A 27,550-nucleotide genomic window follows, 5' to 3' on the forward strand; every position below is an offset into this window, starting at 1 on the left:
TCCATTTCATGAGTGGCTGTTCTTGAGATGTGTCTGAATAAGGCTTGTTTGTGAAAAACTTTGTGCTTCAGCCTCATACCCACTTCAGACCATCCTTTGTATCGTAAAGAAATATATTTTATACATATTTCACTAAGTCAATCCACACGGATATTTGAAGTTGATTTTAAATGTACACAGTGCCAACAGTACATATCGGTGCAGTAAGTTATTCTAAATGCATTAAAAGCTGTCTGCACGATGGAATTGGACAGTTTCGCCGTGCCCTCTAGCGTTCAGTGGACGAGAAGGAGAAAGCATCAAGTTGCTGCTCTGCTATTTTGCTCATGAATAGTGATATGATACATTTGAACTCGTCGAAAACCAGAAACTGAAGTTTCTTAACTGGGGATTTTTTTTCGAAAGCGACTTTTTTTTGAACTTCTGATTGTTTCGAAGGCTTCAAAGGTCCACACTGTTAATGCTTTGGCCAAATTCTTCCAGGTAAAAACTCTGAGATCTGTTTGAATCACCGCACTGCAGACCGTTGCAGAGTTCAGCATTAAAATAAAACTGCTGAAAGAACTCAGTCCTGATGCAGGGTCTCCACCTGAAATGTCGACCATCCCTTTGCCTCTACAGATGCTGCTTGACCCGTTGAGTTTTTCCAGCAGTTTTTTGCTCCAGATTCTGCAGTCTGGTGTCTCAGCTGTTCAGCATTTCTGTTAGAACATACGTGGAGTGCAAAGAACAATTTTGTTACATTGATAGTTCTTTTAAAAATCCAAATTTATGAGTGCAATATTTAACAAACACACCTCATAATCTCACTTCTTTAACAAAAGAAAAAGCCTATCAGGTTTAAGTTATAACTAATTCAAATTACATGGTAACCATGTGCCTGGAGGTCAGGAAAGCATAGGAAATCTATTCAAAATGTATTTGCATCAGAGGGAAAAGTTATGGCAAAAATATTGATGCATATCTTTGAGAAGTTGGTACAGAACTCCATCACTGTCCAGTTTATGAACAACACTCCTGTTGTTAGAAACTAGAACAGCCTGAAAAGAAATTGTGACTTTGAGTTAAAACAAATTCAAAAATGATGGGCCTACCTTATTTCCAATTCCATCTCCTTTCAAAAGCTCTAAAGCCTAGTAAATCTGCAAGAAGTACTTAAGGAATCCAAGCCGGTCAGTCATGAGAGGCAGTTCCACAGAAAATAATTTTAACAATCTTAACAATGTTATACAGATACATGCAATTCATGAGATTCCACCTCCCTCCCCCCCCCCCCCCCCCCCCCCCAAATTCTAAGTGTTTTGAATGTTCCATTATACTCCAAACTGTGGGATTGTCTTCAAGAGCCACATTTTTTTTTATGTTTGTCACAACTCTGTTGTAAACATATTCCTTAAGCACCCAATTTCATCAATCAATCAGCATTTTTATGAAATTTATTAACATTAAATTCTACAGATCCTCCATACATAGTTGTGTGCTGTTGCTAATGGATGCCTTTAGTGGGAGCTGGGTAGAAGGAAGAAGGTGAATGCAAATAGTCCTTATAAAAAGATCCAGAGGTAAAACAATAAGTTATTTTCAAAGCACATCAATATAAAATGGACATAAAGTGTAAAAATATCAGCACACTCAGAATCATGAAATGAATCAGCATAGAATGTGATAACATCTCTACATCTTACTGCTGTGGAAAATCAAAAGATAAATTTAATTGGATTTCAAGTTCAAAGAATACATCATAATTCATTACTATTGGTCCAAAATAATTTTGACTTTAATCCAGAACTAAATGTAATTGAAACTAAAATGGAGGCAGGCACAAAAAAAAACAGAACTAATACCCCAGTATTAACTCCATCAATGAAATTAGTTTTCTCCCCCCAAAGAAGGAAAAACAAGTGATCCAATACATAGAGTTGAACTTTTATTGTAGCAGACATGGCAGAGATACAGAAAGTCATTATGTACATTTCCAGAACTATCCAGTTACTTGAATTAATCAACTTAGTGATATCCCCTCATCACTAAATTGCTGATTACAATGTAGTTAAGCTTCTATGAAGGATGAGCAATATTCTCAGTACTTACAAAGCAAAATGGAGTTGCTATCTACTTAGCACAAAGATTAAAGCAGCACTCATTTTCGTGCATAAATCACTGATTATTCAAAAGTATCATAAATATTGTTGTTTAGTCACAGTAGTCCACATTCAGCTAGGATACATGTCAAAATATTGTTACAGCAGATACTGTAAAACTCACCAAATGTTTGTTTTTCCCAGGATGGAAATAGCCACAACTGCACTTTACATTTGTTCTGAAATCTCATGGAAGGACCATTTGTTCAATTCAAGTAGTTAAATATTATCCAACATTATACATCTCTATTCCATTGCGCTATAAAGTGTAACATTTCCATATAGTGCACTTCCCAATAAACATTTTTATTAACATATTTAATGAACATTTATGGAAATAAATATAATCCTTTTTATATCATACAGTTTAAGTCAGGATAATAACTTTAAACATTTCTACATTAACCATAAATGTCAGGTCCTTCATAGTAATTTATTACTATTATGACTTTCACCTTAAACAATTTATTTCAACATTCACTTTTGTCCTTAATGTATTTAATATTATGCAGTCTCCTTTTCAAACACATGCCCTGAGTTAATTAGCTAAGGTTGCTGATGCGGTAGGATACCCTCATTTATGAGAGAGCTGTGTAGTTGCTGTATTTCTCTTCACACTGCTGCACACACTTGATGAAATAATGCCGGTCATGGATGGCTTTGAGAAGGTCCGTCTGAACCAAGCAAATGTCATACAGCTCTGCAGTTGGGATTGTTCGGGTTTCACTGCCGTCCTCCACAAACACCTTGTTATTTTGGGAAAGAGAAAACAGAATTGCAGGATTAATTCAATAATTTATTCATCATCTTGAAAATCACAGAAGTTATACATGCTAGCTGCATGGTGCTTTGTATAGCTTAAGGAAGATGAGGAATTAGTTCAATGACTAGACATTTTCATCAATACATAGAAAAATTATTCAATGTGGAGATTTCTAAGAAAATGCTGATACAAAACACACTGAGATGCAATAATCCTATTGCCAGAGGTTAATAATATAAAAGCTTGCAGCAACAGTATTTAGCCATTTCACTCCAAGCAACTGCAATATTTGTACTGGAGTTTCTGTTATTAATTTGTCAGGGAATATTTTGATATCAATCTGTGATTAACTGGTATAACAATGAATAAATATTAACCAGCTACTCCATTCAGTAGCCATCTCTCTGTCTTCATGTGTGACAAACATTAGCTGCAGTGTTTATCAGACAACTCCAGGAATTAAGATTCTTCCAGTTATAAGGGGTTAATTTATATGCAGTTGATCTGAGGCAAGTAATTTCAAGGCTCACTCCAATTCTGTCTTATTAATATTACAACAACAGTCTTCAGTAATGTTCATGGCATGGGGATCAATTAAAGTCTAAAATCAGGACTGGCTTTCCTGTTCACTTTATGCCATTGCTCAAGGGCTAATCTAAATCATTAATCTTAGAAAGCGCAACAGGTGCAATGTCCTGAGGTTAATTTGAAGGCAGACATGGCTGCCCATAAATTTCTGCCTCTAGGTCAAAAGACCTCAATGTGAAATGACTGTACTTACTTGTTTTGCATGCGTAGCAAAATATGACTGCCATACTTGGATGCTTTTGCACCCAAAATAGATAAGCATACAATGCAATATTAAATATTAGGTGTGTATTAATGCTTTCCTTCTGTGCAGTACTATCAAGCTTATTACTTTGCATTATCATTCACACACACATACTGTTAATTTTCTCAAGCTTTAATCTTCCACTAGCAGTTTAATCCAGATATAATTAATTAGTGCATGATGAATACAATACGATTAAAGCCAATATGGTGGAGGTGGACCTGACAAAAGTAACCCAACCTGTCATGTTCTATTCTTGCAGAAGAATCATAGACACTTCATCACTTTGAGTAATGTCATATCATTCTCCCAATTGGTTAGCCCTCTCTAATGGAATCATCTCATTATTAATCCATTTACACCTTACAATTCTACATTATAACAATTTGAAAAATGGGACAATTTGAAAAAAATTAATTCAATTAGCATAAACAGTTATTCTCACAACATGACATTTTAAATAGGTCAGCATTCAGAGGGGCAAGTGTGGCACTCAGAATATGATGTTTGTCAGAAATACATTGGAATACCCTCCATTTGAATGGATGAATGTTGCTACAATACTGAAAGTTCATCATCATCTAGGGTAAAATAGCTCACAATTGACTCCCCATCCATTCACTCCCTCACCATCAGCACATTGTGGCTGTAGGGTACACCATCCGTAAGTTGTGCTACAGAAATTTGCTCAGAATTCACCAACAGCACTTTCCAAACCCTCAAACTCAATCATTTGAGGTAATAAGCAGAAGGAAACACTATTCATTGTAAGCTCCCCTCTGAGTCACACCATTCTGATCTGAAATATATAGCTATTCCTCCATTATCACTACATCAAAATTCATTAACATCCTGCATAAAAAGGACTGCAGAAGTCTACTCACTACATGGATTGCAACAGCTCATCACTACCTTGTCAAGGATAATTAGGTATTGCTAGCATTGGAGATGAAATCTGTATCCATTAAACAATAAAGAAGAATTCTGTTCAAGCAGTGTAGAGCAACACTTCTACTCCCTAATTAGGATTGGGACAGTGTCCTATAGTGCCACATTCAACATCATCCAAATCAAGTTATCTTCTTCCATCTATATACCCACATTTCTCAACACAGCCATTCCATCCTTGATCATATTTTCTCCAATGTGTAAATCAGTTCTTCAGTTTTTTATGTCTACCACTTCACCCTGGATCCATTAATCAGCTTTATTGTTGTTTGTTGAGTTTTCTTACATGTTTTGGTGTCCTTTCCAAATAGAATACATTTAAATGGAAAACTGTTCAAAATATGATTGTACTACTTCCCTCATTAAACAGTTTCCAATGCTTACTGTTAATAACTTCCCACTGGCAATACTTATAATGAATGAGCAATAATAAAGGACATTGTGGCCAATGACTTTTGTCACTTATTGTTACATAAATACATCATGTCCATTATGACATGAAACCTGAACATTCTGCTCTGTTGCATTAAATTAACATATCCAAGTGTCCAGGCATAGTAAATTAGTTACCAGTATTTATACAGGACACTCCATTCATTTTGCATTTTGAAAGATATTAAAACCTAGAGTACTCTATTTTGTACAGCACTGAATGAATATCTAGGCATTAGGAACAACAGCCAGCCTGACTTTTGCTCCACTATTTTAGTAAGAGAGAAATTTTATACGTTCCTTTCATGAAATTTAATTTATGGAAAGCAGTCTATAAAATAAGTTATACGAGACTGTGGAAAATGGAGTAATTGATGGCCCCAATGCATTCTGTGATTTTATACTTTGCATGTTCAATGGAAAAAAAAATTAATTGCCTCCTCTGGTACATGTCACTTCTGTCTCCTCTGACACAATAATTGGCTAGAAATTCCAGTGCGCATTAAAAAATGCAAGAGATGTGTGCAGCAGCAAGTTGCCAATTGTTTTAGACATCAGCTCCCTGTCGTAAACCTCATGTGTGTCCAAACCCACGGTTGCATATTTTTTTAGAGCTGAGAATATGCCACACAATACTCCCTTCTGAGGCCAGGTTCGAGGGTGCTCGATGCAGTCCACAGGTAAAGAGTGTGAAAGGACGAACACAATCAATTCAATTACCTGCAAGACATCGTGGTCCAGGGAATTTTGTCTTGGATATGTATAAAGGGCAAGCATTCCTGGGTGAACATGGTTCAAGTTCCCTGCAATGTTCCAAAAAGAGCGCTCTACAGGGAATTTCATCAGCATATACGTCTCTGAGGTGCAAACTGCATCAAGGAGACTTGGATGACTGATCCCAGGAAACACCCAGTAACAATTTAATTTGTTATCACGTTTCATTGAAGGAAAGATTATTTTCAGTTGGGTAACTGAAAAGTAAACTCATTCCACTGAATTTCTATGCAAATATATCTTCAGGCAGAAATTTGATTTTTTGGTTACACAAAACAATTAACATGACAATGAAAATGAGAATGTATTTTCCATTAGAAGTTTATCAGTTGTTGTTGGATTAGAGAAGTACTAGAGAATTCATAGGAAGTGTGCATGTCTCAGCATCTGTACAAGGATAGAATACATCTACCCATGGCCTAGGTACAACTATAATTTGAATATCATAATCAACTAGTAGTTTAATCACGAGAAAATATGATTAAAAAACAACACTGAGCTAATTTAGGATGAAGCTGAATATCTTTGGTATTTTTGAGTTAATTTTCTGTATGGAAAACATTGCCAACATTCCTTCTAATGATATAGAGAAGTGGCAAGGAAATCAAAACAATGAAATACTACTATTAAAAAAATGGAAGGTTTCCAATGGAGGAAACACCAAAATATCAAATGAGTTCATTTTAAATATTCCACAGTTTTCCAAAAACAAGGACGGCATCACAAATGTTTGTGGACTGGAATGACACTGTGGCTGGTGAGGGATTCCTTCAAAGCTGGCACTTGGTTCAAAACTGAAGCAATGTGATGATGGTAGCATTTGCAATGTTTAACCCAGACTTCTTACACCCTTAATTGCTCAGATTTGAGAATAGTCAATACCTGCTCCTCCCTGAATTTAGCCTCAGAAGGGATCCTGGGCCATAAGCAACTGGTTGGTTTTCTTTTAATTTCTGACCACTCTCTTACCATTCTACATTTTTTAAGGAAGGTAATTTTGAACTCCATGAGACTGTCCTACAAAGCCCAGCCTAATTTTTATTTCAGATGTAACAAGCTCTGTTGAAATGAGCTTTATCCTTGCTTGAGGGCTTAATTCTTCTGCCTTCATCGATCATTTAAAATATATTTTTTGTACTTTGTGCAGGGCAGATCACGTCTTACAAACCTGATTGAGCTTTTTGAGATGAGGGTAAGACAGTGGATGTTCTATGCATGAACTCTAGCAGGGCACTCGACAAGGTCCCTGATGAGAGGGTGATCCAGAAAATTAAGACACATGGGATCCATGGTGACTTGGTAGATTGGATTCAAAAGTGGCTTGGCCATAGAAGACAGAGGTTGTTTCTCTGATTGGAAGTCAGTGACCAGTGGTGATCCGCAGGGATCAGTGCTGGGACCTCTGTTGTTTGTGATATATATAAATGATTTGGGGGAAAATACAGATGGGCTGATTAGTAAGTTTGCATACAACAAAACAATTGGTAGAGTTGTGGATAGTGAAGTAATTGTCAAAGGATATAGCAGGATATAGTTCAGTTGGAGATATGGGCAGAGAAATGGCAGATCAAGTTTAATCTGGATAAGTGTGAGGTGTTGTACTTTGGAAGATCAAATGTGAGGGGATACAGTAAATGGCAGGACCCTTAGGAGCCTTGTTGTGCAGAGGGATCATGTGCAGTCTGATGGAATTAGTTTAATTTGGCACCATGGTCGGCACAGACATTGTGGGCTGAACGGCCAGTCCCTGTGCCTTTTCATGTTCTACGAATGCTATGGTTAGGGAAATGAGCTACACAAAGGTCTTGGCTTGAGTCAGTAAATGATGCCCCACTGCATCTACTAACAGGTATTTCTACAAGTAATATTTTAGAGTTCTTGGATTTAGCTGTCCATTAACGGTCTTCACCGTGAATATATATATCCCCATCGGGGATTGCTGGAAGGAATGTCCTGGCGAGGACGTCGGCAGAACTGGCTGCCCTCAGGATGGTAGCCCTGCAGAATCCAATGGCCCTGGATTACCTACTCGCTGCAGATGGTGGTACCTGTGCAGTGATTGGTAAGGAGTGCTGCACCTTTATCCCTGATGAGTCCAGCAACATCACCAACCTGGCTGCTCACATTCGGGACTTGGTGGCCAAAATTCAAAAAGCAAGGGACCAGCTCCTCCAGCATGACACCTCATGGGGAAACTGGTGGCTTTTTGGGTCTCTGGGGGGATGGTGGGCAACTGTCATCCACTGGGCCACCGCCCTCGTGCTAATTGTCATAGCTATCTGTATCTCGTGTTGTGCTTGTCAGATTATTAGGACCACGTCTGCCTTTCATTAGTACTGCACACTGACGCATATTTCTAAGCTCAGTGATAGTTATTCCCATGATTGGCGAGTGGTGTGACTTTCGAGGTGTGGATTGTATTATGAAGGGTCATGGCTGTCACGTGACACCACTGATCACCGGGTCGAGAGCCACATCACTGTCAAACAAGGTCTGGCTCCACCCACCCATTAGTGCACACACTTGACCATTGGCCTCTGTAAACACCTTTGTACCTGGCCCTGAACCATTCGCTTGTTTGAACTACCTGGGCTGGACCACCCAGCCCTCCAGCACTATAAAGAATGACACACGTGCATGGTTCTCTCTTTTGACTGCTCCAGGAATTGTGAAACAACACTGAAGAGACCATTGGTAAGAGTGTGCACTTCCATAAGGGTTAGGAGCATCCTAAGTAGATTCCTGGTAGTATAGAGCTGATGCTTGCACTGAGTTGAGGGGTGGCAGGTGTTGTATTGTTTCTTCCTTGATTTGTTTGTACCCAGTTTGTTGTGTGCGTGCACATCTCACCCTTGTTGCGATTTCCCCCATGTTCGTGATCACCCGTGTGTGTATGTGTGTGTTTGTTCCTGCTCATCCTGTCCCGTGTTGTCTTTGTAAATAAATCATTTTAACTTCAAAGACTGTGTCCAGCGTCCTTGCCCTTTGAGACCTTTCGAACTTGCTTTACACACCATGACCTATGCATACTTAAAGAGTAAAATGCACCTTGCGATTGCCAGACAAAAAAAATAATATAATGACAGGGAAGGTGTTATCATTTTCTTTCTGGATAATAAAGAATATTTGTTCAGGGAGTTGCTGTTCAACACATTGGCTCAAAATCAATGGCTATTTGCATTTGTACAGTGTTTTTTATAATACAAAATATTCCAGAGTATTTCAGGGAGCATTAATGAAATAGATAGCAAAGTTAGGAGAGACAGCTCTTCAGTTTAGTTGGAGTCATATTTTGAATGGGCTCAAAACAGTCAGCAGGTGAAACAGCATCTGTGGATAAAGAAACAAAATTAACATTTCGTTAACAAACCGACAAAAGGTCTTGGATCTGAAATGTTAATTCTATTCCTCTATCCAAAGATGCTGTCTGACTTGCTCATCGGTTTCTGCTTTACTTCAGATTTCCAGCATCTGTGGTTTTATAATTCATCTTTCAAAAAGGCTTGTTCAAAGTGGAGAGCATTGGAGACAGAATCAGAGAGAGTAGGGAAGTTGCACTACAACTGCATAGGACAAATAGTGAGACCACGTAGAAGTACTGCTTACTGTTTTGGTCTACTTATACAATGAGGGATCTACTCGTTGGAGGCTGTTTGGAAAAGATTCAATAGGTTGGCCCCTTGAAGGAATTGACCTGATGAGAAAAGGATGAGCAGGTTGGGCTCACACCTACTGGAGTTTGGAAAAATGAGAGGCAACCTGTGAAAAAAGATTCTGAGAGGGCTTATAATTCATCTTTCAAAAAGGCTTGTTCAAAGTGGAGAGCATTGGAGACAGAATCAGAGAGAGTAGGGAAGTTGCACTACAACTGCATAGGACAAATAGTGAGACCACGTAGAAGTACTGCTTACTGTTTTGGTCTACTTATACAATGAGGGATCTACTCGTTGGAGGCTGTTTGGAAAAGATTCAATAGGTTGGCCCCTTGAAGGAATTGACCTGATGAGAAAAGGATGAGCAGGTTGGGCTCACACCTACTGGAGTTTGGAAAAATGAGAGGCAACCTGTGAAAAAAGATTCTGAGAGGGCTTAACAAAGTACAAGGCTTTTGTCTCATGAAGGAATCTAGAATATGGCAGGGCATCATAATAAGAAGTTCTCCATTTGAGATGGAGATAAGGAGGAATCTCTCTCTCTCAGGCTAATGAATTGTTGGAGCTGTGGAGTCTGAATCTCTGAATACATTCAAAGGCCAGGATGGACAGTTCTTTGGTCTACCAGAGTTGAGATCTGTGGCCCAGGTCAGATCAGCCATGATTTAATTGAATGGTGGAACAGCAGTGAGATAGTTTCCTACTTCTATTTCTCAGGTTCTGATTTATTGGCTTTGCCATTGGTAGCTTGGATGGGATGGCACAGAAGGTACTACCAGCTAGGGAATAGTCAGGTAGAGTGAGTGATCCAAGAGGTACAGCAAAAGAGGAACAAAAACAGGACAAGAGCAAAAGATTCAAGGAAAAGAATGTGCAACTGGACTGAGCTCTCCAATATCTGATCAGGGAGGCCTTAAAAACAAAGCCATAAAAAACAACAAAATTATATCAACCAGTTGAAGGCAGCAGAACACAGCAACAAGTCAGGCTAGGACTATGATGTGTGGATTTTCTTTGAAGTTCTCTGTTGGGATCTGGGCATGACTAACCATCCCCAATTGTCCTTGGAAGATGATGGTCAGCCACTTTGTTGAACTGCTGCAGTCCGGCTTGTGAAAGTACTCCCACAGTGCTGTGGGATAGCAAGTCCCATGAATTAGTCACAACATTGAAGAAGCACTGACAATTTATTTCCAAGTCAGGATGGTATGCGACTTGGAGGAGGACTTACAGGTATCCTCGTGCGCCTGCTACCCTTGTCCTTCTTTGTGAGGGAGGTCGATGGTTTGGGGAATTACTGTTGGATTAGCCTGGGGAAGTAACTGGGTGGCATTTTGTAGCTGCAGCTATTATGTTCCAGTGGTGAGTAAATGAATGGTCAGGGTGGTATGGGGCACCAATCGTGCAGGCTTTGTCCTGGATGGTGTCGAGCTTCCCAAGAGTAGCTGTAGCTGCACTCATCCAGGCAAGTGAAAAGTATGCTGTCACATTCCTGTCTAGCCTTGTTGGCTGCAGAATGGCTTTGGGGATGTCAGGAAGTGAGTCACTTGTCACAGAATACCCAGCCTTTGACCTTGCTCTTGTAGCTATGCTTTTTGAGGCTGAGCCAATTGAAATTCTGGTCAATAGTGACTTTGATGTTGCAGAACTTGGCAATGGTAATGCCATTGAACATCAAGGGTAGGTGATTAGTCTTTCTTTTGTGGGAGGTGATCAGTGCCTGGCACTTTTGTAGCACGAATGTTATTTGCCACTTTTAGCCCACGTCCAAATCTTGTCTAGGTCTCGTTGCATGCAGGCTTCCTTTGCTGAGGAGTTGCAAATGGATAGCCAGTCAAATAGTTAATGCACCCCAGGCAAACAATTATGTGGTTAATACCTGGTCAACAAGGAAATTAAGGAGGTTCAGAGGAAAGTCATATGAATCCACAGCCTTAAAAGGAAAACTGAAGGTGCCTGGGGACAACAAAGTGCTGTTTTTAGGTCACGGTTGATAGAGAAATTAATTTTGTTGCATTGAGCTGGTAACAATAGCAGATGTATCCTTGAGTAATAGAAGCATCAGCAGAATCTAAGGCTGAGGTGTGCCAAAAAATACCAAGTGTTCCAGAGTGGAATTATAAGCAGCTGAAATTATTTGCTCCACAATTTAGATTGCAGAAGCTGGTAAGATAGAGTTGCTGGGCCATGCCAAATCAGTGCTGCAAAGAATAATGCTGAGGGAAAGCAGCAGTACTAATGACTCACTCAATTCCTGGAGAAGTGTCACTGAATCTAAATGGAAGTTTAGCTGATTAAGGTTATTGACAATGATAGCTCTAACAGTAGGCCAGCTAAGCATTATAAAATCTATAGTAACAGTAATGAGCACAGGAATAAGTTACATGGTCTCTATTTCTGCTCCTAAAATAAATCACAGAAACCAATCATTAATTTATATTCAAAATCAACAGTTGAGTTGTACCTGTGGATGAACAATGGAATCAGCATCATTCAAGCGAATATTGTCATCTATGAAGATATGCTGTATTCCGGTTTCAGAAGGATCAATCCAAAATGGCTTACCACCTTGGTTTGAGTAGTTGTTCCTAGCCCACCTGAAGAAGAGATAAATGAAAGCATTATATTAAAAAAATGAAGCAATTTTGTGATATTAGGGTAATACTACCACACAAGTGCAACAATAGTCTGCTTTGAAATTGTTTAAGAACTCTCAGGTACCTAATAATAGGACAATTGGAAATATGCTCATTACACATGCATTTACAGCTTTACAATAAACAAATGGTAGAAACAGTTCAGTTTGAAAATCAGGAACTTTAAATTTGAATAACTTATTCCCAATCAATTTTAGACTTCCTGCCATATAAAACTTGCTGGCCTCTCATGATGGGGTTGGGAGGTTGGAGGAAGAGAGTTTTTCATAAACTATTCCTCCCTAGCAGTTCACTGTGGGCTTAGGTCACATTAGGCTTGGCATTTTACACAGGCTTTTTTCTGTAAGTTGAGTCTTCACTCCCAGTGTGCAAGTGTGTGTTAATTTCCCAATTTATTGCAAGAGAAACAATCACAGGGACTGAACTGCGAGCATCATCAGTTTGTTTTAAATGGATACATCATGTCCTGCTTGTGGTTTTCTTATCTTAAGACCGTGGAATAAACATCAGGCTTGATGACTGTGCTCAAACCTGTTCCATTCCTGCAGCTTCATGTACTTCAGTAACCCAGTCATTCAAACATTCTCTGGGCATTACTAGTATGGCTGTCCCATGAAACAAGGGATAATGGTTATTCTCTGAGATAAGCCTCAGGGAGCCAATCCTGAGGCCACTTAGACTGTCAAGATGGCCTTTTGACAGCTTGCTGATGTCAAAGGCCTTTTAACTGTTTTACGTGACTCTAACAATCAGTGATGTTTAAATACCCAAAATAAATTTAAATAACTAAAATTAAAAACATCCAGGTAAAAATTAATTACCTAGTGTTACTGTTTCTAAAAGAGGAAAAAACACTTTTTCAATACAGGTTGACAACCCCATTCAAATGGAGTTACATTAAATATGCCAGCCATGGCTTAATACTGAGGGGCCAAATGCAAAGTGCATCCTGTCCCTTATCCTAGCACAACTAAACCCCAACCCTGGACTCAAGGCCGAGTTCAGTTGTGAAGCAGGAGATCAGATCCACCGGCACCTGATCTTCCGCCTGTTCCCGGCTTTCACATGATGTAGTAAAATGGCAGTTCTCTGTAATCTGACCCATACTACCTGACGGTGGTTTCAACTCTAAACCACTGGACTGGTTTTCTAAACAACAAAAATAAATAAACTATGAAAATCACAGGATTTTATATTTTCTTGCAACATTAGATGACAATTTTGCTGATTGTGTAAAATTGACGGCTGACCCATTGTACTGCATTCTCTGTCAATCAAGAACAGTTAAAAATCGTTTGCATAGTTGTGGATGGTCCCAATTGTTTGGAAATAAATATACAATATAGGTCTTTCACACTGCTTGTGGACACAGAAATATGGGAGCAATGTCATTAAATCAGAGAAGAGATCCACAGCAGATGCATGTAGTTATGGTTACCATTTACCATTTTAGTTGCCTTTATTTTGAAAAAATGATTTTGTAAAACTTCTATTGAACATGCAGTAGACGATCCAAATTTTAAACTCACCAGTCAAAATGATCCTGAAAACCTACAATTCCCTCCAAGGAAGAGAAATAGTGATATAGAGCTTTGGAATCTGATTTTGTGGAAATCTGTTCAGATCCTAAGGTCAACACAACATCCTTTTTATTGCAACGGATTTTGCCGGGTGCCATTGTTAACGGAAGCTAAAGAAAAGATAGGAAAACATATGTTTGTTAAGGATTTATATTCGTCAAGATTGGAAGAATTCAGTAACACCTTACACCTGAAAACAAGTCCAGAAAGGAACAGTGCAAAAGTAATGAGTGTGTGAAACATGCCTAGGCCAATCAACATCAGTGAAGAAAGCAGACAAGTTAATTTTCCAGAATACATCAGATTCAGCCTGACACCCAGCCTCCACCTACATTCCCTGCCCACCTGCATTCAGCTGGTCTCAATGCGGAGGACTCACTCATTGCCGCTCAGCACGCTAAGTGTTGGGCAATGAGATTGATAGCAGCAAATAAGCCACAGGCAGAGTCCCAAGGCTCTGTCCATGGAACGCTCTGGCAGAATTTAACAAAGAGAAAAGCTGAGAAAAACTATTGATTTAAACAGCAAAACAAAAATCATCTAAAAATAAAAACAGTAAACTTGAAACATTAAAACTCTTAGAAATAATGAAAAACATGAACGTAAACTAATTATAAAAATAATTTATGTTAACCCATAGACTAAGAATTCCCATTGAAATGAATGGGGTCTTTGATCCTACACCTGGTCTGACTTAGCAGAGGACCACAGAAAAAATCCCCTAGCATAAAATTTGAAAATCCCAAGTCCACAGATGTAGTGTTGTGACAGATGCAGTGCCACATGTCACCCAGTAACTCTTGGACTTAAGTAAGCTGAAGTCCACGACCTGCTTCCATTGGAATGGCTAAATGTTGACAGTTCTTAAAGCCAGGAAGATTTGCTCTAATATTTCAGATGCAAACCCCTCTTCAGAAAATGTCCAGATCAAAAACATTAATTTGGTTGTTCTTTCCACAAATATTTACCTAGCTACCATTTCAGATTTCCAGTATTTTCAGGGTTTTTTTTTGTATTAGATTCCCAATATCTCTCACATTTCTCTTTTTCCTTAAAATAAGTTGCTTACAATTGTTACAACTTGATACAGCATCCCCAAATAGATTCACAAGTTTTAATCTTACAATATTTTTAATAATTCTTCCCTCTTATCTATTATTCAAAGCTCTATAATGCAAAAGCTTCAGTGGATGGCAGGTAACAACCAAATGCTGCTAAATCCAAATGCTGCCCTTGAGCCATGTACCACTCAACACCACACTAGAGGGACTCAATGACAGCTGTATGTATTTTCTCTCCATCCCTGTAATGAAACATCTTCCAATCAGTTCTCCCAAGAATACACCACTAAGATTTGAATTCACTATGTGGAAGCATGTGTTGTTGGGTTCAGAAAAATATCAGGTATGATTAAGCAATATTGTTCTCTAATTGCACACTCTCATCTATTTCCACTCTTAGAGTTCATGATAAAGTACTTAACCTTTTGCAGTTTTCCCATGGAAAAGATGGAAAAGTAAGAGGTAACAAAACCACTATTTTTATTACTTGTGAGTTATGCTGAAGGTCTTGCAAGGCTCTTGTAGGTATGCTTAGATGAATGTGGTATCCCTAGTTATTAAATAAATGCATTTTAGCAGTTTTTTTTAATTTGGGAAGAGCATTCAATATATTTTATACAGCTTTTTTGATATGCTCTCTCATGGTTATACACTTATCTGAGGAACCTTGAAATTCACTTACCTGTTTCATCTGAAGATGCTTATATTGAGGATGTTGACCTAACAGGGTGACCTGCATTGTCTTCAAAGCTCTACACAAGTCTGTGCCAAAGGTTCGAAATACAATTGCAAACTCTCTATTTTGCGATAACAAACAATCAATCAGCTCAAAGAAAGATGGGAGGATCCTATGGTACTCTTTTCCATCTTCACCAGTAACAGACAGGAGATCATTGTGGGGATCTGTCCATTCCATTTGTTGTAAATGATCAGTGAAAATCTTTTTAAAGAGGCAGCCATCGGCAGTCTCTGTGAAATCCAGCAACTTCCCAAACTGTGAATAATAGCTGACAGACCCATCACATGGCGGATTCAAAGAAGGTATATGGCTCATCCATTCCCACTTCCCTGAAACGAAATTCACATTTCAATCAGGTTAACAAACATCTAAAATGCTTTCCCAACAAAGATTCACCTATAGTCATGAGCCACTTTCACATTAAGTGAAACATTATTCCTAGTGCAGGTTTTTTTTAATTCTTCATTTTTTTTCTTCTATTTCTTTCTTTTTACACTTCCTACTAAGTATCAAATAGCATTCATCAACTGTTTATTCATCCACCCAGAGCTCTGATTAGGCATTGCATCACAGAAAACATGAAATCTGCAGCACAGACTCATCATAATCCTGGGATTAAAAGGGTCATTATGAGGAAAGGTTGTATAGTATAGACTTGTTTGTTCTAGACAAAAGCAGAAAGATGAGAAATTAAAATGTTGAGATGATTAAAGGATCTTAAAGGAAAGATCGGGGGAATATTCCTTCTGGTGGTGGAGTTCAGAGAAGAAGGTCATTCATTTTAAATTAATTGTTCTTTTCGGGGCAATGTCAAGAAACACTTCTCACGCAAAGGGTGGAAATCTGTAGTCTCTCAAGAAGTCAGTCGAAGCTCAGTTGTGAAATTTTGAAAACAGAAGTTGAAATATTGTTGGGCAACGGTATTATAGATGATAAAATAAATGGATTAATGAATCATTTCCATCATGATCTAATTGAAAGGAAGAATACTCTAAAGGGGATAGATGGCCTACTTCTGCTGCCTCATACTGAACCCTGGTTGTCTCTTTTTAATTATGAGAAATGCAATTAATTGATATCTGAAATGACATTTAGTCATATTTAGCTGGTAGGTAATTGGATATCATGCACATGTGCATGCTGTTTACCTTTTAACTGCTTCATTATATCACCTTGGCATTGAAATCAATTTATCATGATCACTTCCAGTTACATTTTTTTAATTCTTCTGCCACTTCCATTTATCTCATTATAATGATCCTGCTCCAATGCTTAGCACTTAAATTTATGTGCAATTCTAAATCATTCTGTAAATTTGCTATATATTCTTCTTCAGCTAGTCCCTATCATAAAGTAACCAGCGTATCTGGTTTTGCATGTCCATGCCACATTTAGATTACAGGGTTAAAATACAAGAGCAACACACACAAAATGCTGCAGCAACTCAGCAGGTCAGGCAGCATCCATGGAGGGAAATGAACGGTTGACGTTTCAGGTCAAGACCCTTCATCAGGACTGGAAAGGAAGAGGGCAGAAACTGGAATAAGATGGTCAGGGGAGGGGGAGGAGTGCTTACAGGCAGATGATAGGTGAGTTCAGGGTTAAAATACTGATTCTTTCAAGATTGCAATTAGCACCTCATCCAATTTCTGATTACAGTTCTTTCAAGAACTCTTTTTAGCAAGGCTTCTATGTCTAGAGAACAGCTCCTCACCCTGGATTGTAATGACAGTGGTATGCAATACCAGACATAGTGAGACAAAATAAACCAGTAGTAGGTTGGCATGGTCATTAAAGCAAAGGAGAATAAATGGGAACATAGCAGGCACCGGAATCAGGATTACTGCTCATCCAGAGGACGAACTCTGCCATCAGATGAGCAAGCTCCAGACAAAGCAGACCACTTGACCATCCCCTTCCACTGCCCTAAACATTCATTCCTTCCCACACTGCTGCACAGTGATCATACCTACAAAATGCAATGCAGTTACTCACCCAGGCTACTCCAACAACACCTCCCAAACCAGAAACCTCTATCATTGAGGACAAGGGCAGGAGGCACACCACCACCTGCAGATTCCCCTCCAAGTCACATACGTCCCTGACTTGGCAATATATTGCTGATCCTTTGTCATCACTGAGTCAAAGTACTTCCCCCAGAAGGATAGCTGCAGTTCAAAGTCACAGCTCACCAGCACTTCTCAGGAACAATTAGGGATGGGTAATAAATTATGATCTTGTCAGTGATGGCTCATTCCATAAAATGAACAAGTTTATGCAACATAAAACTGTATATTAGTTGAACAGATTGCCTGTTTTTGTGTTATCCATGTTCTAACCTCAATTCTTAGTGGAGTTTAGCTGAATTGGAAATCATGAAGCTCCTTCTTAAAAGTTCTCTTTGAAAACCCAATTAAACTCTACCATAGCTAGGTCTGCTACATGCTTCACTTGTAATGTATGTAAAGTTAAAGCTGTCAGGCAAATTTATGCCTGCAGTTTTTAAAGACAATTCTTTTTCATAGTCCTGAGCAATGGAGATTCTTTACAGCAATAGCCAATAAACTAAATGTCTCTTGGAATGTGCATTATTTGGCTCAGTGGATTTGTCAGTTTTGTTACATCTAACATCAAAAGTTTCCTCTTCAAAATCCTTTAGAATACCACATGAACTATAAAAAAGTAGTTTACTATTTCATGAATATTTTATAGAAAATATTTCCAAGAAATATTCCAGTCAAATCCCAGTTTGATCTATTAGAATCATGACTTCCTGCCCAACTACCTATTAGCACTGAAAAATTCAACCACAGTATATCTGGCTCATTTCCTTGGTCTATTAATTAATGCAGAAATAGAAAGATATCACCAACTCAGGAACAAGAAAAAACAGCAACTTTTTAAAACGTATTTACCAATTGATTTTGATTTTTATTTAAGTTTTTTTTACAACTTACATAAATGTCTTGGATGAAGGGGCCAAAGTGATTGTTGCTGAATTTGCTGATGGCACAAAAATAGGTAGAAAACCAAGTTGTGAAGATGACATATGGAGGCTACAAAGGGATAGGAAAGGTTAAGTGAATGGGCAAAGATCTGGCAAATGGAGAATAATGTGGAGAAATGTGAAGTTGTCTGTTTCAACAAGAAATATAAAGAAAAACATTATCCAAAAGGCAAGAGACCGCAAGCACTGAAACGCATAAGTATCTGGATGTCCTGGTGCATGATTCACAAAAAGCTAACAAGCAGGGACAGAATGTTAAAACTTACTGTTAAGGGAATTGAAAGACAGGGATAAAACCCAAACTTCTCAAAGAACTCAGTGATTCGGGCAACGTCAGAAGAGGCAGAGGGATGGTCAACTTTTCGGGTTCAGACCCTGCATCAGGACTGAGCATGTAGAAGGGAGATAGCCAGTATAAAGAAGTGAGAGGGAGGGGCGAGGTAGGGGATGGCAAAAATTGGTGGAACCAGGTGAGGAGGGGGATGATGGGCAGATAGAGCCAGGTGGGGGTGGAGGAGGGGTAAGTTGGCAGACAGCAGTGGTAGGTGAGAGGTAGAAACAAATGAGGAAAAGGAAAGAGCAGATGGACCCAGATTGGGGAATGGGGTGGTGGAGGATGGAGGTAGAGACAGAGGCTCAAAGGTGACGTGGAGACACAAGACGCTACAGGTGCTGGAATCTTGCATCTCCTGAAAGTAGGGGATTATGCTTCAGTTACAAAAGGCATCGGTGAGACTACATAGTCATAGAGTAATAGAGCAAGGAAACAAGCTCTTTGGCTCAACTTGTCCATGCCAACCAAGGTGCCCACCTAGTCGAATTTGCCTGTATTTGGTCCATATCCCTCTAAAGCTTTCTTATTCATATACTTATCTACATGTCTTTTAAATGTCATTATTGTACCCGCTTCAACTACTTCCTCTGGCAGCTCATTCCAGGCACGCGACACCCTCTGTGTGAAGACATCGGTGAGATCACATCTGGAGTATTGTGTACAGTACTGGTCTCCTTACTTAGGAAGGATATAACCACATTGGAAACAGTTCAGAGAAGGTTTACTAGACTAATATCTCCAATGAGCAAGTTGTCTTATGAGGGGAAAAACCAGGCAGGCTAGGCCCAGGCAGGCTAGGCTTATATCCACCGGAGTTTAGAAGCGAGAGGGTGGGCTTAATTGGATCCTGAGGAGCTTTGACAGGATGGATGTGGAAGGACATCTCCTCTTTGGGAGAATCTAAAACTTGGTGTCAATGTTTAAAAACAAGTGTTGACCATACAAGACAGAAATGAAGCAAATGTTTTGCTCTCAGAGGATTATGAGCTTTGGACCGCTCTTCCTCAAACAGCTTTGAGAGCAGAGTCTTTGAATATTTTTAAAGCAGAGGTGGATCAATTCTTGATAAAGTAAGGGAAGGTTACCATGGTTATTCAGGATTGCAGGATTGCGGTTTCAATCAGATCAGCCACAATTGTCTTGAATAGCAAATCACAGTCAAGGGGTCAAGTGACCTACTCATGTTCCTAATTTGTATGGTTGTAGTTTATAAAATGGTACTATACAATTGCTAAGTGTTGCTATGTTTAATTTCTTTCATTATTCTCACCTTAAATTCTTTTGGACTTATCTTTCACTGTTGGGGTGGTTGGCTGTATGAAAGGAGCTACATAAAAGAAATAGATTCACTATTCACCTACACTCCATTTCAGAATTTGCACTTACTCTGTCATTTAAATCACTTTTTCTTCTTATCCTTTATTTACACTACATTCATCCAATGACATTGCTCACTTCACCTATAGAAGGCATGATGAATTTGCATAACTCAGAATGTTTACAGAAGGTACCCTGGAGTGCGTTTACAGAAATGAAAAACAGAAATTTGTAACAAGGAACTTGTATTATATCTGCAGTTCTCTGTTAGGGACTCCATTGATATAATTAAAACAACAGCAATATTTATTTTGTATTATGAGGTAATTTTCTGATACTATGAGCAACTAATTCTTACCTTCCTGGTTGATCCGCCCCCAGGTAACAGTGGTTAAAAAGGAACTGAGAGCACTTTTGGGTCCTTGCCTCGTAACAGTATCAAACAACTGCACTGTGTTATTTAAATCTAAGTGCACAATCAGCTTTGATCTTTTACAGTTCAAAGCTGTGGGAACCTTACTGATCCTCCGGCTTGGAACAGATTCCTCACACTCTGTGTCTTGATCCGCAGGCAGTAATTCCATCTGTGCTTTTAGTATAAGCTACTGTAGCAGTCTATTATCTTATCATATGTGCATAATTCTGTGCAGTCATTAACACAACAAATCGTTCTGGCCATGGAAAATTTCTTCATCAAAATCCTGGTTTCAGCACGGATTGAGGGGTGCATATTATGGGATGGGCTGGATAGATCTCACTGACCTTTTAAAAAAAGATGCAATTTCAATGATTATTAGTGTGACTTCAGTTACATACTTGACACATTTTTAAAATGAATATAAATATGAAATAAAACTAATAAATGGTGACAGGAAATATAAAATATTGTCCATACAAGTGAAGTTGCAAACAATGCACATAATAAACCCAGTGGGATAACATTAGATACACCAGGGTTGAAGATAATTGGAAAAGGCATGTTAGTTCATGATTTTCCACAGTGAAGCAAGCCGTGCATTTCACATCTTTGAATTTAGATGATAAGCATGGATCTTTTTTTAAATTAAGTAACAGGGACAATTGTATATAAGACAGCAGTTAATATACTCTATTTTGTTTGTTATCTTACCATGCTGATCCATGATTGGCTGATGAGTTTCCAAGCTCCGAAGGTCTTCAAAGACAAAATATGCAAATTTCATGAATAAAAAACAGATTTTACCATTTCAAAAAAAAAATCACACCAAATCTACTGACACACAGAGTACTTGAAGTTTTCACTCCATAATAAAAGATCCCCATGCTAATTTGCCTGAGATTAAGTGCATGAATGTTTCGTTGTTAAATTCATTCATGGAACCTAAACCAAGAATCAGCGTTCAAGTTATTGGCGAGCAAGTAAACTTTGATAGTTGATGATTCATTTCATAATTTTGTTAGTAATTGAGTGTAGATTAAGACAATTGGCTGGATTGAATTTGCCCTGGTTTGAGGACAGTACATACCAGGGCTGGTTTGCACATTGTTGGGTTTACTCCAACATTGGAGTTGTATTCACGTGGCTTGCTGGAATACAGGTAGTACTGGAACAGGTTTCTTAAGTTCTGCAGCATGGATAGAGTCAATAGCCATTGTTGTATTTCGTCCCCTCGGTCATTTCTTGACATCACATGGAGTGAATCAAATTCTCTCAGTTAAAGGATGAAAAGGATTGTCTACCTATTGGCTACAGTTTAAGATGGTTGTAAATACTCCAGCCTTGCTTATTTTGCATTTTGAGGATGCTTCTCCCCCATTTATTGGTTTCACTGTTCATCACTATCCATGATAGGATGCAGCAGGATTGCAGTCTTGAAATTAAAACAGAAAATGCTAGAGATACCCAGCATGTTAGGCAGCAGCCGTGTTGTCATTGACCCTTTTGCTTTCCAATTTCCGCAGAATTTCTATCAGATCTTTGGAAGAAAGAGAACAGAGTTTAAGTCTCTAGTAATCCAGAGGACTATTCTAAAAATGTGGAGACCAGAATTCAAATCCCTCTATGGCAGGATTTGTGACTTTGTGACTCTGGACCCATTAATGTGATTGACTCTTAAATGTTCTCTTAAGTGGCCTAGAAATTCACTCTGTTCAAGGCAATTAGAGATGGGTAATAAGTGCTGGCTTTGCCAATGTGTACAATTATGGTCGCCCCATTAAAGAAAGCATGTGGAAGCTTTGGAAAGGGTAGAGGTTTACCACGTTGCTGCCTAATTTAAGGGTATGAGCTATAAGGAGAGATTGGACAAACTTGGGTTGTTTTCTCTGGGGAGAATCAATAGAAGTTCATAAAATTATGAGAGGCATAGATAGGGTTGACAGTCAGAATCATTTTCCCAGGGTAGAAATGTCAAATACTAGAAGAAATGCATTTAAGGTGGGGGGGAACTTTAAGGGAAGTGTGCAGGGCAAGTTTTTTTTTACACAGAGAATGGTTGGTGTCTGGAATGGGCTGCAAGGAGGAGTGGTGGAAGCATATACAATTGTGGCATTTAAGAGGCTTTTAGATAGACACACGAATATGTGAGGAATGGAGGGATATGGATCACATACAGGCAGAAGAGATTTAGTTTAATTTGGCATCATATTCCATACAGACATTGTAGGCCGAAGGGTCTGTTACTGTGTTGTTCTGTTCTATTCTATGTTCTACCTGGATCCCAAGAAATTAATAAGTGAATAAATAGGACCACAGAATCTGCAAGGGGTACAGCAGCCCAATTACTGGGCTAGTGGGCAGAATTCTAGACCACTGATCCAGTAAAACAACTATGAATGCCAGCACATCAGCTGGAGAATTTAAATTCAAATAAAGATTTGGAATATTGAAAAATAGCAGTCTCAGCAATGTGAATGACAAAACTACTGGAGACATAAAAGACTGCAGATGCTGCAATCTGGAGCAACAATCTAGTGGAGGAACTCAACAGGTCATGTACCTAGACTGGCACTATCCCCTGCAACCAAAGGAGGTGCAACTCTTGTTCTTACACCTCCTCCCTTACCACCATTCAGGGACTCAAACAGCCCCTCCATGTGAGGCACAGATTTATGTGCACCTCCTCCAACCTCATCTACTGCATTCTGTGCTCCAGACGTGACCTCCTCTACATTGGTGAGATCAAGCGCAGACTGGACGACTGATTTGCAGAGCACCAAGCTCCTATTTGCAGGCCATTTCAATTCCCCTTCCCATTCTTCCCGGTCCATCCTCAGCTTTCTCTACTGCCAGGATGAGGTCCAATGCAAACTAGAGGGACAACACCTGATATTCCGCCAGCATAGTCTACAACCCAATAATATGAATGTTGATTGTCCAATCCTCTGCCAGCCCCCCTATTTTTGTTCACTTTTCTATACACTCTGCTCCAGCCACCCATCACCCCTTTTCATCCACCTCCCGGTTCCATCAATCTACTACTCACACGCTTCACTCACTGCCTCCCTCCCCCCCTCTGGTTCTGGTTCCATCTGACTTTCGCCTCTCCCCTAATGGTTTCCATTAGCACTTCCTTACCTATCAGATTCCAGCACTGGTAGCCTTTCCTTATCTTGCTTATCACCCTCCAGCAGCTGTCTCCACCTTTGCCCTCCTGTCCACCTGGCTCCATCCACCACCTTTTTGTTTTGTCTGCCTTCATCTATCACCTACCTGGCTCTGTCTCCCAACTCCATCCCACCCCTTCCTGACTCTCTCACCTCTGGGCCCCCATTTCCACCACTTGCCCTTTTTCCCCTTTATAATGGCTATCTTCCCTCTTAGTCCTGATGCAGGGCTTCAACCCGAAATATCGACAATTCCTCCCCCCCCCCCCCCCCATAGATGCTGCTCGACCCCCTGAGATCCAGCAGATTGTTTGTTTGCAGAACTACTGAATTGTTGCAAAAACCTATTTGGTTCACTATTGTCCCTCAGGGAATGAAATCTTCTATTTCAACATTTATATGATTCCAGCCCACAATTATGGTTAACTTTTAGCTGCCAGCTCTGTTCTAGGCCAATAAGGGATGGAGAATAAATGCCATCAACATCCACATTCGGTGAAAAAATAAAAAAACAAGCTCACGTTCAGTTGTGACAGTTGATCACTAACATTCAAGGTGAATCCATATTCTAAGGCATGTTGCTGTGAAATCTGATTTAAAACTTTATTTTAAAAAATCTCCACCCCATCTTTTTAAAATATTTCCACCATATAATATCAGCTCCCTCTGTCTCTACCTCACTACAACATCATCTTACAATATCATCTAATAATCAGTAATCAAACTCCCATCATCTGTACACATACGAGCACCCAACCCCAGGGACACTTGTTCTGTAGCCCTACCACCTCTCTTTGACACACATACTTCCCTCCAGCCATCAACTTAACCCATTCTGACCACCCACTTCTCAGGCTTGTGGTCTGAATCCCCTCTAAGAGCTCGTGTAAAGTAGCTTGGGACATTAAAAAGCCAGGAGAAGCTGGAGTTAACTGTAGTTGTGCTTTAAGTTACAAAGATGATTAGCTTCCCAGGAGAGGAAAAAGTTCCTTCGGGTTTCTGAAGACGAGGAACTACAAGCTGGGGAGCCTGCCGAAGAGGTTATGGTCACTCTGGGTTCCCCACACACCGCGAGGTGAAACCGACCATTAAAGCACTAATATTTAACAATGAAACACACATACGTATAAACATATCCGTACTCACCGCAAAGTGTTCCCAACGCAGTGAATTGTCGAACACCCCTCATCCCATCCAGCACACACACACAGCCGGCCGTCTTCCGGGGAACTGTGGGATACTGGAGGACCAGCTGAGCTGACTGACCTGCCAATCTCAGTCTGCATTCACTCCAAAGAAGTGGTTAGTGGATTATTCTGCAAAAAAAACACATATGTTTGAAATGGTTTAAACACATTCTATTTAGTTATAAATCTTTTATCCAGTTGTCGACAGCGCACTTAAAATAAACACATCTTTAAAGGATCTGCATTATCTATTGAAATTATATTTCAACCATTTCTCTTGGCTTTTTTTTGCTGTGACATTGGCTCGTTTTGTGCGGTTTAATGAATTTTCAGTGGGTCAATTTTCTATACCGTTATGTTGACTAAAATGTTATTAAAATATTAAACTCAGGACAGTAGTTCTTCACTATTTAGAAAAATAGCATGATTTGATTGTTGTATTTTACTTTTGTCTTTTGTTTAAGCGCAGCCCTTAAAATCAGACTGAGGCTGTTTACTAAATGAATTAGGATTACATGTAAAAGAACAAATGATATGCATATAATGATTGTATTAATCAAGTACACTGTATCCAATTTTGATCATCTTTATCATTCTGATGTATTTTGTTTGATAATATTTTTGTATTTTGGGTTGAAATAAATATAGAAAGTGAAGCTGGATGACAGTGGTGAAATGAAGTGAGAGAATATTGTGGGATGAGCCATAAAACTTAGCCCCCATTTATTCTTTCAAGGTAAAAGATTCTGCAGCAATATTCTTTTAAACGTGCAGGAGTTATCCCTGATGTCATGGTTAAAATTTCTCCCTAGATCTGCATCACTAAAGCAGGTTGTCTGGAATTGTCGCCAGAATCTTTCTAGGATCTTACATCTTCCAAATTTGGCTGTGGCATTTCATAGGGAACACAGTGATCATACTTCAAAACAAAACAAAAAAGTTCCATTGGCTGTGAAGCATTTTGGAATATCCTGACATTGTTGAGGAGGTTACATAGATGCAAGTTTTTCATTTATTCTCTTGGACAAATTGGAGACACTGAAACTATAATATGAATAAAGTAATAAAAGGCCAGAGTATTTGAGGCAATTGGCATTAGTATTAAGCTATTTGGGAGAAATATCAGGAGACTATTTAGGGTTTTGGAGTATTTACAGCACAGAAACAGGCCATTTGTCACAGTTGGTCAATACTGGAATTTATATTCATGAGCTTTCTCTCATCCAATTAATTTTGTTCCCTAATGATGATCTTGGTACACTTTAAATGCATTCATGCCATTCCCCTTAACCACTCTCTGGGTAAGTTTCACATTTTAATCACACTTTGGATAAAGAAGTTTGTTAATTCTCTGTTGGATTTCTCAGTGGGTACAGTATGTTAATGCTCCTCAATTTGTTCTTTCCTACAAATGCTGTTCCTTTTAAATACCTTTGTTAGATCACTCCCCTTTTAAGGGTGGAGAACCTCAACTTTTGCTATCTTTTGAGGAGCACATCTTTTGAGGAAGGTAATTTTAAAAATTAGAGTAGGATACCCAAAAGACACCATATTTAAAATATGTTTATCCCTAGCACGTGACATGTGGCTAATACTGTTCATCAGAGATGCAGTGGATAACGTTCAGATTAAAAGTGGACGAAATTTGAAAGCAATTAATACTTTTTGGTTTTACAAGAAACACTGTTTATTAGCTTCTTCGTTAGAAGATTGTTTTTCTAATGAGATCATTAGGGGCGATGTTTCCTTATGTATACTTAAAAGATCCTGTGGCACTATTTTGAAGGAGTCATTCCTTTTGTCCTAGCCAATATTTATAAGTCACCAGAAAACAGATTACCCTGCACGTTTCTCCATATTGTGAGATCTTGTGCACACAAATGAAAACAGAAAATGCTGGAAACACTCAGCAGGTCAGGCAGCAACAGTGGAAAATACAACATGAGTTAACGATTCAAGTTGCAAGTTGACAGAGGGTGAACAAGGCAAGAGGGTCAAATGGAGAGCAGTTTCCTCAAAGGTGTCATTGCAGAAGAGTAGTAGCAAATTCAACAGTGAATGAGAGACAAACAATCTGCTGGAGGAACTCAGTGGGTCGAGCAGCATCTGTGGGAGGGAAGGAACTGTCAACGTTTCAGGTCGAAACCCTCCTGACGCAGGGTTTTGACCCAAAACCTCGGCAATTTCTTTCCTCCCACAGCTGCTGCTCAACCCGCTGGTTTCCCCAGCAGACTGTTTGTTGCTCCAGACTCTTCAACAGTGAATGTTCTCGTCACTCTGCACTAACTCAATGTATCTGCACTGTGTAATGAATTGACCTGTACGAACGGTATGCAAGACACGTTTTTCACTGTACCTCTGTATGTGACAATAATAAACCAGTACCAATACTGTTCACAAATTAATTGCTGCATTTCCTTCACTATTGACTACATTTCATTGATAATAATGAATTATAAAGCACTTTGGGACGGCCTGAGGTGATGAAAGGGGCACTATGTCAATGCAAGCCTCCTGAGCCCTCCAAATGAGAACACCCT

General features: G+C 39.2%; 1 protein-coding gene across 2 annotated transcripts; it reads right to left on the reverse strand.

Annotated features, from left to right (window-relative positions):
- Positions 1-1,914: 1,914 nt before the first annotated feature.
- Positions 1,915-27,439, reverse strand: si:dkey-32e6.3 (uncharacterized). 2 transcript variants are annotated; one of them, XM_052017169.1, is made up of 8 exons: positions 27,367-27,439; positions 24,970-25,139; positions 21,368-21,412; positions 20,597-21,000; positions 15,524-15,909; positions 13,730-13,890; positions 12,008-12,140; positions 1,915-2,887 (listed from the first exon to the last, which is right to left on the reverse strand). In XM_052017169.1, the coding sequence occupies exons 4-8, from the start codon at positions 20,820-20,822 to the stop codon at positions 2,720-2,722; spliced, it is 1,074 nt and encodes a 357-aa protein (XP_051873129.1). In that variant the 5' UTR covers positions 20,823-21,000; positions 21,368-21,412; positions 24,970-25,139; positions 27,367-27,439; the 3' UTR covers positions 1,915-2,719. The 2 variants fall into 2 exon arrangements, with proteins under 2 accessions (XP_051873129.1, XP_051873130.1); XM_052017170.1 differs by lacking the exon at positions 27,367-27,439 and adding an exon at positions 21,744-22,193 and having other exon boundaries at positions 24,970-25,005.
- Between the last annotated feature and the right edge of the window lie 111 nt (positions 27,440-27,550).

This window comes from Pristis pectinata, chromosome 6, assembly GCF_009764475.1.
Source record: "Pristis pectinata isolate sPriPec2 chromosome 6, sPriPec2.1.pri, whole genome shotgun sequence".
Classification (NCBI taxonomy): domain Eukaryota; kingdom Metazoa; phylum Chordata; class Chondrichthyes; order Rhinopristiformes; family Pristidae; genus Pristis; species Pristis pectinata.